We start from the raw sequence: 11,169 nt of genomic DNA, 5'->3' as shown, positions 1-11,169 counted from the left end.
ACCTTGTCAGCTGGGGGTTTTGAACTTGGAACCTTCGGGTTACTAGACCAATGCTCTAACCACTAGGCTACCCTGCCGCCCCACATAATCACAGCAAAGGTCTGACTAACGCTGTTCCTCTCAACTTAGCCCTGTACAGCTGCTTCATCGTAAGTTGGTGTTGAGGTGAGATGCGTCAGAGTGTCGACCTACTGACGCGGTTCATATTATGGAATGCTGTGGGTTCTGTGATGATTTGCTCTCGTGGTTTATGTAAGCAGATGGTACGTTTTGCCAACACTAGATTGACAGTCATTTCCTGTTCATCTTCCACCCAGTTCTGTAGAAAATGCAAGAATGTCATTGGTTCGTTTTTTGGGTTCTTATTTTTTTACGTACTGTAATAGTGTACACAGTAACGTCAAAACTGTATTACATGTACTTCATAGCACTATACCTATTTTTTTTTTGTTCACTGAGTATAGACTTAATATTGTAGGATCACATTGTACTGTGATGCAGATTGATGTGCAACAATTCCATAGGTACAGTCTAGTGTAGAACGTTGAAGATACCTGTTGTCCAGTCTAACTGTCCGTATTCTGGATGCTACCGTGTAGCGACTCAGGTTGGGCTGGACTCTGCGCCTCCCTCATCGTCAGGCCGTGATTTATGGTATGGTACCAAAGTTTCCCTTAATGTTGTGGGAAATATGTCTCCGTCTATTGGTGCCCTTTGACCTCTGCCTTTGCCTCTCACTGCCTCCATGTTTGCAAAGGTTTCACCAAAGAGGTGATCTTACCTGAGGTCTGTTTGGTAAGGCACAGACTAATTGGTGTTCAATTACTGTAGAAGTGTTTTCGTGTGTGTGTGTGTGTGTGTGTGTGTGTGTGTGTGTGTGTGTGTGTGTGTGTGTGTGTGTGTGTGTGTGTGTGTGTGTGTGTGTGTGTGTGTGTGTGTGTGTGTGTGTGCGTGCGTGCGTGCGTGTGTGCGTGTGTGTTTGTGTGTGCGTATGCGTGTGTGCGTATGCGTGTGTGTGTGTGTGTGCGTGTGCGTATGCGTGTGTGCGTATGTGTGTGTGTGTGTGTGTGTGTGTGTGTGCGTATGCGTGTGCTTGCATGCGTGTGCGTGCGTGCGTGTGCGTATGCGTGTGCTTGCGTGTGCGCGTATGCGTGTGCGTGCGTGTGTGCGTGCGCGCGTGCGTGTGTGTGTGTAAGCAATCGGCAAAAACTGTAATACAATTGTTCGCTCTGCTCGTAAGGTGCTAGGGGTCAAGCAGACAGATGAGGAGGTTATTTATGACATAAACTCAGAGGGTTAAAGAACAGCTATGGCTATGTGCAAGTAAGTACTATACTGTGAATTTACTATCATATCAGCACTGTATAGACACATCACAGTACTGTAATCCAGTGTATTGTGCCTCACCATATTGACTGCTCTGGGTTTATGTCATATATTGTCTTGTCTGTTTCAGAGAGTCTTGGAGCTGGATGCCGCTGTAATTCAGCACGTTTATATTTAACATTGATGAGGCTGGCTTCAAACTAGCCAAAAGAAGAGGACGGGGAACGAACATTATTGGCCACCGTGCCATTGTGAATGTCCCTGGACAGCGTGGAGGCAATATCACCATGTGAGCAGCCGTTAGCCAGCAAGGCGTCCTCAATCACCATGCCAACCTTGGTCCCTACAACACCGCCCTTCTCGTCACATTCCTGCACTACACTACAGCAGAGGGGCGGACCAGAGCAGACCAGGGATGTTTTCGTCTGGGACAACGTGAGTTTCCACCGGGCTGCTCTGGTCCGCAACTGGTGCATTGACCACCCACAATGCATTGTTCTATACCTCCCACCATATTCCCCATTCCTACACATAATTGAAGAGGTTTTTTTCGGCATGGTGATGGAAGGTGTGTGACCTCCATCCCCTGTCACGCCTACCTCTTCTCCAGGTAATGGAGGATGCACGTGGTGAAGTTGATGTGGTGGCTTTTGGTGGCTGGATCCGTCACTCCAGAACATTCTTTCCCTGCTGTTTAGCCAGGGAGAACATGGCTTGTGATGTAGATGAGGTGCTGTTTAGCCAGGGAGAACATGGCTTGTGATGTAGATGAGGTGCTGTTTAGCCAGGGAGAACATGGCTTGTGATGTAGATGAGGTGCTGTTTAGCCAGGGAGAACATGGATTGTGATGTAGATGAGGTGCTATGGTCAGACCAAAATAGGAGGCAAGATGCAGCCTAATGTCTTCTATTCTTACATTTTGCATGCATTTTTGTCTTTGTTTTTAGATTTTTTTTGAAAGAATGAGCTACTTTCATTTTTTTGTTCTTGTACAGAAAACGCTTTATCTTACTGAATTGCTTTCCTGGGTTTCTCCTCTTGGGTAAGTGATACATAGGGTGCCAAACACAAGTGTTCAAAAATACTATGTTTTGGAAATAATTTACAATGTTTTTGCTGCTGTAGTGCATTTGAGTGTTTATTTATGTATATTTGCGTAGTCATACATGACTGTAACAATATTTTACAACCGGCTACAGTGTCACACTGAAAATGCAAAAAGACCTAACTGATGGGATATTCATAGTAGTGTTTTGTGTTGAACACATCAGTGTGTTTGGTAGACAGCTCTATTCATGTGGCGTGTTGCAAAAAAAAATAAACATTTTGTAAAGAGAACAGTTTTGAATGTAGCGTTTGCTTTTGCTAGAGATTTGTAGCGTTTTAGATTTAGTGTTTTGGGGGGGGAAAATGGCCCAAAGATTCAGCAAACGGATTTAAACAGTTGTGGAAAACGAATGCACTTCCTACTTGTATTCACAAAACTTCCCCATGAGGATAAAGTTGTCTTATTGTGTGTTTTATTTAACGGCACGTAATCAACATTTTATGGATTTGTAATTCATTGTCAATCTAAATGACATGCTAGAAGGAAAACAGGATGCGTGAACCTCTTCGCTGGAAAGGACATGCCCGTTTTTCCCATCCACCCCCATTCTCAAGATGTTTGAACACATCTCCTAAAGAAAAAAATACTATAAACTGTGTATTCTGACGTATTGTGCTCCCCAATATTTTGTTTCAGCGCTCCCAAAGGAGGGAAAACTCCCAGATGTCATAGCCTGGAGTTCTATGGAAAAACACACCTTGTAAATGTTGCAATAAATTCAAGTTTGTGTTAGAATGTGGTATGAAGCAATACTCCTACAGTCTGGCCCAGTTCCCATTTAGTGTGTGTGTTCCAGTATTCTTTGTTTTCTCTCAGTTCACAGATTTCTAATCACAGGGTGGCTGAGCTCTACTCTTGTTTGCTATAACTTCTTCTTTTGTTTGGCTGTAGCCTCTATTTTGGTAAGGCTTTAGCTTTTACTGTAGTTTTCATTTCGGGTTTATTTTTCTCGCCTACTCTCCCTCGCTCTCTGTTTCTCTCTATTGCTATAACAACCCCCCCCCCCCCAAAAAAAATGCCTTTCTTTGTGGAATAGGGTTGGAATAGGCTTTTGGAAATAGCCCCTAGATGTAAAGAATTATGCAGCAATTTTAAACAGTGTAGATAAAGATGGATTTCTTTTTTTAGTTCTTGGGACTTTTATCTGGACTCTCAAATCAACTGTCTGAATCTAAATCAAACTTATCTGTATCCCAACATATTCCCTCCATAGTGCACTTATTTTAACCAGGACCCATAGGGCCCATAGGGTGCCAATTATGATGCACTCTAGACCTGCATCAATAACTGTAGCTATTGACCACAATATGTTTTATAAATGTTAAACCCATAAACGGACCAGTCACTTTAATTTCATCTACTCACAGTTTCATTTGTATCCTTCAAAATAGACAAGAGCAAGGTATCAATGAACTACAATATTTTACCTTTTGAGGTTAGTCATTAAAGGTCTCATTTAATTCAAAAAGGAATTCAAGTTCACTCAAAATATTGATTTGACAGTCATTGTTAAACAGATAAATGAAAAATATATATTAATTAAATGCAAAGTTCACGAAAAGTTAGCAAATGTTTGATTGTCTCTGAGTTTAATGTAAAGATGGGTGTTTGAACCAGCTGCCAGTACGTTTTGACCCCTGACCTTTAACGCCTGACTTATGACCTTAAAGCTATAGGGCACTCTCCTCAGCCCAGGCGTTGCTGAAACCTTAACTTGCCTGGATAGCTATTTCACATATCAGCTAGCTAAACACATGTTATAGCTTTGTGATCTAAAGGCACCATTGAAAATGAGTCCCTGGTCTCAATGTGGCTCCCCTGATTAAATACATGTTCATAAAATAAAAACTGAAGACAGAAGGAAACAACATGGCATGCTGGGTAAAAACTGAAGACAGAAGGAAACAACATGGCATGCTGGGTAAAAACTGAAGACAGAAGGAAACAACATGGCATGTTGGGTAAAAACTGAAGACAGAAGGAAACAACATGGCATGTTGGGTAAAAACTGAAGACAGAAGGAAACAACATGGCATGCTGGGTAAAAACTGAAGACAGAAGGAAACAACATGGCATGCTGGGTAAAAACTGAAGACAGAAGGAAACAACATGGCATGCTGGGTAAAAACTGAAGACAGAAGGAAACAACATGGCATGCTGGGTAAAACTGAAGACAGAAGGAAACAACATGGCATGCTGGGTAAAAACTGAAGACAGAAGGAAACAACATGGCATGCTGGGTAAAAACTGAAGACAGAAGGAAACAACATGGCATGTTGGGTAAAAACTGAAGACAGAAGGAAACAACATGGCATGCTGGGTAAAAACTGAAGACAGAAGGAAACAACATGGCATGCTGGGTAAAAACTGAAGACAGAAGGAAACAACATGGCATGTTGGGTAAAAACTGAAGACAGAAGGAAACAACATGGCATGTTGGGTAAAAACTGAAGACAGAAGGAAACAACATGGCATGCTGGGTAAAAACTGAAGACAGAAGGAAACAACATGGCATGCTGGGTAAAAACTGAAGACAGAAGGAAACAACATGGCATGCTGGGTAAAAACTGAAGACAGAAGGAAACAACATGGCATGCTGGGTAAAAACTGAAGACAGAAGGAAACAACATGGCATGCTGGGTAAAAACTGAAGACAGAAGGAAACAACATGGCATGCTGGGTAAAAACTGAAGACAGAAGGAAACAACATGGCATGCTGGGTAAAAACTGACAGAAGAAACAACATGGCATGCTGGGTAAAAACTGAAGATGGAAGGAAACTGAAAAAGTGCACTAGTGGTAGGAGGAATCACATTTTTCCATTCATTAATTATTATTATTTTTATCCCGCCCACTTGGAATGTCCTTTCATTATTCTATGGACCAGGATAAGGGGGTGGAGCTGGTAGTGAGGGTGGAGGGAGGGAGGGTGTCCAATTGGGACTTTAGGACTGCTTGGACATCAACTTCTTACAGTGTTTACCCTGCAAACACACAGATACACACAGACAGTGTTAGATCATTTGGAGTTTGTGAACGTTAGGGCTGGATTTTATCTGAATCGCAGACGTATTGCAGAAGATCCTAGTTAATGATCGATTTAAATTTAAAAAGGCGATGTGTCTGGAGACCGGATTCAATGTAAACGCTGCATATCTAGGCTCAATCAGAAATTACTATTACATTTTTTGGGGCAAATCGTCCACGATAAAGATTAAATCCAGCCCTTAGTCTTCAGGACAATTACACAACGTAAGAGTAACGTAACATGTTGCTAAAAGATGAGGTCTAAGAGACAATTTGATCTGAATATGTGGTCAGAGGCTCCCTATAGATGGTGCCTCAGGAGGCACGCAGAGGCCAAATTTAGCTCTGAATCCCCTTCGCCGTGCGCCTCTCAAATGCTGCAATAACACAGACAACTCCGCGTTGACATGATTGGTTGACAGTAGGTGGGGGAGGGAGGTACTGTATAAACACAAACTCACTTCCTTGACAACTTCATTCACAACAGCTCCTCGCTGCTCGGCGAAGCGCAAGAGGTATGAATTCCCTGACTTCTGCAGAGGCCGTATCCCTGTAAATGCTGTACGGCACAATGCAGACGTTGAACTGAGCGTGCAGTCTAAGTGAGAGCAGCATACCTTGAAGTTGGTGTCATCGCACATCTTGATCAGCTTGTCCATGTGTTTCATCAGGTTAGTAACCCAGGCAGGGCCGGTAGGGGCACACAGCTTACGTCCCTTTCTGGTGTTGAAGCTGTAACACAATACAAGCACCACATCAGTACAGACCATCATCTATATACAACCATAACGTCAGTTGGAGTTTTCACCACACTGCTTTAGGCCAATCCAATCCTCTCTGATCTCCAGGAAGAGTTTTGGATTGGACACTGCTTTAGGCCAATCCAATCCTCTCTGATCTCCAGGAAGAGTTTTGGATTGGACACTGCTTTAGGCCAATCCAATCCTCTCTGATCTCCAGGAAGAGTTTTGGATTGGACACTGCTTTAGGCCAATCCAATCCTCTCTGATCTCCAGGAAGAGTTTTGGATTGGACACTGGTGGCATTCCCGGGCGACCACAATGCAGTTGCTCTGTGTGGTTACATGCCATGTCATTGGCTGTTGAGTCAGATATCCAATTGCTGTATCATCGGATGAGTCTAGCTGATATGTTAAAGACTTATTCAGGCATTGACTGCAATGTGGTCAGCCTGGAACGTGGCCTTAAGTCTTTTTATTTTGTAATTTTTTTTAACCTTTATTTAATTAGGCAAGTCAGTTAAGAACAAATTCTTATTTTCAATGACGGCCTAGGAACAATGGGTTAACAGCCTGTTCAGGGGCAGAACGACAGATTTGTACCTTGTCAGCTCAGGGATTCGAACTTGCAACCTTCCGGTTATTAGTCCAACGCTCTAACCACTAGGCTACCCTGCCACTTTAAGCAAATACTGGAACCTCCGGTCTCTCAGTCAATAGGATACTCACACCATGGCGTCAATGGAGCAGCCTTGACCCCTAACCTGAGGCTGGTAACCCGTGACAATGCGTTGTGGGATCTCTTTTTTGCTGACCTCCAAACAGCAGTCCCTCACCATCTGGCCCTGAGTCACTGAAAGAGGAGAGAAAGAAAATTTACAAAAACATTGAACTCTGTTAAACAGTCAAGCAGATAATTGCCCCAACAACAAATAATGTTGTAAAGTTATAGAGAATTCGTGATGGAGAAATAAGGAGACAGCTGGAGGGATAGGAGACCGAAGGGGGATAGGAGACCGAAGGGGGATAGGAGCCAGATGAGGGCATAGGAGCCAGATGAGGGCATAGGAGCCAGATGAGGGCATAGGAGCCAGATGAGGGGATAGGAGATAGGAGACCGAAGGGGGATAGGACACAGAGCACTGAGTCAAAAGAACAACGTGTGACAAAGAGGGAGGAACAGGAAACAGAAAGGAGGGAGAGAACCGGAGGTGAACATGTCACACATATTACAGTGTGTCCTTGTGGGAGAGATTTGGGTCTCACAACTGAAATATGAAATACTAGTTTTAGCCTACATTTGAAATGTAATACTCCCGTCGCTGTGACCATGATTAGTTATGGCTTGAGTATCTCAGGATTGATGTGGTATAGTAGTTGGAAACAGGGTCATTGACACTGTCCAATGTTATCCTTGCTATTTCATTCCAAAATGTGGATGTTTCTATGGAAGGGCCTTTGAGTCAAGTAACACACACACACCACACACACAGAGAGAGAGAGAAATTGTTTAAAATGGATAAGAGAGAGTGGAGAGAGATAAAGAGACACTGTGTAATGATGGATGCTATCTGCCTGGGGATTCCCACCATGGGAGCATGTTCTAGTGTTTGTGTGTGTGTGTGTGTGTGTGTGCGTGTGTGTGCGTGCATGCGTGTGTGTTTGTGTGTGTGTGTGTTTGTGTGTGTGTTTGTGTGTGTGTTTGTGTGCGTGCTTGTGTGCGTGTGTGTGTGCGTGCAGTGTTGGAAAAAGTACTCAACTGTCATACTTGAGTAAAGGTAAAGACACCTTCATAGAAAATGACTCAAGTAGAAGTGAAAGTTACTTAGTAAAATACTACTTGAAAAAAGTCTAAAAGGTATTGTGTTTTTAAATATACTTAAGTGTCAAAAATAAATGGTATTGCTAAAATATCCTTAAGTTTCAAAAGTAAAACTATAAATCTTTTAAAATTCCTTATATTAAGAAAACCAGATGGCACAATTTTCTTGCTTTTTAAATGTACAGATAGCAAAGGGGGACACTCTAAAATCATCTACAAACAAAGCATGTGTGTTTAGTGAGTCTGTCAGATCAGAGGCAGTAGAGATGACCAGGGGTCTTCTCTGTTTAGTGAGTCTGTCAGATCAGAGGCAGTAGAGATGACCAGGGGTCTTCTCTGTTTAGTGAGTCTGTCAGATCAGAGGCAGTAGAGATGACCAGGGGTCTTCTCTGTTTAGTGAGTCTGTCAGATCAGAGGCAGTAGAGATGACCAGGGATGTTCTCTGTTTAGTGAGTCTGTCAGATCAGAGGCAGTAGAGATGACCAGGGATGTTCTCTGTTTAGTGAGTCTGTCAGATCAGAGGCAGTAGAGATGACCAGGGGTCTTCTCTGTTTAGTGAGTCTGTCAGATCAGAGGCAGTAGAGATGACCAGGGATGTTCTCTGTTTAGTGAGTCTGCCAGATCAGAGGCAGTAGAGATGACCAGGGATGTTCTCTGTTTAGTGAGTCTGTCAGATCAGAGGCAGTAGAGATGACCAGGGGTCTTCTCTGTTTAGTGAATCTGTCAGATCAGAGGCAGTAGAGATCACCAGGGGTGTTCTCTGTTTAGTGAGTCTGTCAGATCAGAGGCAGTAGAGATGACCAGGGGTCTTCTCTGTTTAGTGAGTCTGTCAGATCAGAGGCAGTAGAGATGACCAGGGGTCTTCTCTGTTTAGTGAGTCTGTCAGATCAGAGGCAGTAGAGATGACCAGGGATGTTCTCTGTTTAGTGAGTCTGTCAGATCAGAGGCAGTAGAGATGACCAGGGAGGGTCTCTGTTTAGTGAGTCTGTCAGATCAGAGGCAGTAGAGATGACCAGGGGTCTTCTCTGTTTAGTGAGTCTGTCAGATCAGAGGCAGTAGAGATGACCAGGGGTCTTCTCTTGATAGGTGAATTGGACTTTTCTCCTGTCCCGCTAAGCATTCAAAATTATACTTTTGGGTGTCATGGTAAATGTATGGATTAAAAAGTACATTATTTCTTTCGGAATGTAGTGAATTAAAAATAAAAGTTGTCAAAATTAAAGTACAGATACCCCAAAAACGATTTAAGTAATACTTTAGTGTATTTTTACTTAAGTGCTTTACTCCACTGCGTGCATGTGTGTGTGTGTGTGTGTACCTGTGTGTATTCGTTTATCTGTGTACCTTGTCTTCCAGTAATGAACAGCATAAAAAAAAGACATATCTGCATCCCATCACGATGATAAAGTAACCAACCTGTCCAGGAACAGAGAGGACTTACCCTGGTAGCAGACATAGAAGAACAGAACAGAGAAGAGGATCTTGGCACTGTCCATGGTAGACGCCATGATAGGTCACTGATAAACTGAGCCGTACGGAGTTGTCTGGACTAACACTGAGTGAAGAGGTCTTCCAGAGGAAGGAGGAGAGATGTGTGAAATGTAGATTATGTCTGTTTGTTTCTCTGTTAAGGTTTCCTCTGTCTGTCTGTCTGTCTTCTCTGCTGTGTGATAAGACTATCTCTGCCCTGTGATGAGAACCTCTCTGTTACTCTATGTTTATAGACTCGTTTAAGTTTCACTTTTAGTCACACCCCCGTGCGCGTGTGTGTGTGTTTGTTTGTGAGAGTGTGTGTGTGTGTGTTTGTTTGTGAGAGTGTGTGTGTGTGTGTTTGTTTGTGAGAGTGTGTGTGTGTGTGTTTGTTTGTGAGAGTGTGTGTTTGTTTGTGAGAGTGTGTGTTTGTTTGTGAGAGTGTGTGTTTGTTTGTGAGAGTGTGTGTGTGTGTGTGTGTGTGTGTGTGTGTGTGTGTGTGTGTGTGTGTGTGTGTGTGTGTGTGTGTGTGTTTGTGAGAGTGTGTGTGTATGTTTGTGCGTTTGTTTGTGAGAGTGTGTGTGTGTATGTTTGTGCGTGTGTGCAATCTAGCGTCAGGGCAATTCCCAAGATTTGGTATGTAAATCTGTGCCTCTCCATTTCTTTTAATCCTTTACCTTACATTATGTATATAATAGCAGCCGTACAATATAATACAAATTAGAGGACGTATAGTATTATACGTCTTACCTGGTCGTACAATATCACACAAATTGGATGATGTAAACTGATCATACATCTTGGAGATTTATTAGGTTTTTCTCTGAGACCAGGCTGCTTGTTTATAACAAAGGAAATGTACGGGGAGAATTTATATTGGTAGTTAGGAGAACTTCTCTGCACTACATTAACTGCCTGTAAAGTATCAATCTGATGGTAAGATCTTACACGTAACTTTTAAGGCACTGCCTTGCCCCCTCTTATCTGATAGACATGTACCTTTCATACAGTGAGGGTTCTCCAATGCCAAGGAGTCGGTCTGTTTAAATATACCTAGATGCTGGACCAAGGAGCCTGTCTGATTAATGTACCTACAGTAGATGCAGGACCAATGAGGGGGGTGGAGCATTCTCTATTAAAGCACCTCAGTTGTGGAAAAGCTTGACTTCAGGTTGGAGGGACAGACACCATTGAGGTTTTCAAATCACCGTTTCAGCAGGCTGGTAATAATGGATTGTTTTACAGATCCTGTGCAACCTACCTTGTTATCCAGGCTAGTAATAATGGATTGTTTTACAGATCCTGTGCAACATACCTTGTTATCCAGGCTAGAAATAATGGATTGTTTTACAGATCCTGTGCAACATACCTTGTTATCCAGGCTAGTAATAATGGATTGTTTTACAGATCCTGTGCAACCTACCTTGTTATCCAGGCTAGAAATAATGGATTGTTTTACAGATCCTGTGCAACCTACCTTGTTGCCAGGCTGGTAATAATGGATTGTTTTACAGATCCTGTGCAACCTACCTTGTTGCCAGGCTGGTAATAATGGATTGTTTTACAGATACTGTGCAACATACCTTGTTGCCAGGCTGGTAATAAGGTATTGTTTTACAGATCCTGTGCAACCTACCTTGTTATCCAGGCTAGTAATAATGGATTGTTTTACAGAT

At 42.8% G+C, this 11,169-nt stretch overlaps 1 protein-coding gene across 1 annotated transcript; it reads right to left on the bottom strand.

Annotated features, from left to right (window-relative positions):
• Positions 1-4,613: 4,613 nt before the first annotated feature.
• Positions 4,614-9,728, bottom strand: LOC135513736 (C-C motif chemokine 19-like). Its single transcript, XM_064936627.1, has 4 exons — positions 9,465-9,728; positions 6,931-7,054; positions 6,080-6,194; positions 4,614-5,419 (listed from the first exon to the last, which is right to left on the bottom strand). The coding sequence occupies exons 1-4, from the start codon at positions 9,529-9,531 to the stop codon at positions 5,381-5,383; spliced, it is 345 nt and encodes a 114-aa protein (XP_064792699.1). The 5' UTR covers positions 9,532-9,728; the 3' UTR covers positions 4,614-5,380.
• Between the last annotated feature and the right edge of the window lie 1,441 nt (positions 9,729-11,169).

The sequence above is a fragment of the Oncorhynchus masou genome, chromosome 25, assembly GCF_036934945.1.
Source record: "Oncorhynchus masou masou isolate Uvic2021 chromosome 25, UVic_Omas_1.1, whole genome shotgun sequence".
In the NCBI taxonomy this organism is placed as follows: domain Eukaryota; kingdom Metazoa; phylum Chordata; class Actinopteri; order Salmoniformes; family Salmonidae; genus Oncorhynchus; species Oncorhynchus masou.
The sequence above is the reverse complement of the archived record's forward strand: the minus strand, read 5'-3'. Positions and strand labels throughout refer to the sequence as shown.

Excerpts from the sequence above, each read along its gene's own strand:
- LOC135513736 (XM_064936627.1), bottom strand. The coding sequence starts at position 9,531 with ATGGCGTCTACCATGGACAGTGCCAAGATCCTCTTCTCTGTTCTGTTC. Across the intron at positions 7,055-9,464 it reads CTTCTATGTCTGCTACCAGG|TGACTCAGGGCCAGATGGTG; the intron begins GTAAGTCCTCTC and ends CTCCTCTTTCAG. Across the intron at positions 6,195-6,930 it reads TGCTCCATTGACGCCATGGT|CTTCAACACCAGAAAGGGAC; the intron begins GTGAGTATCCTA and ends ATTGTGTTACAG.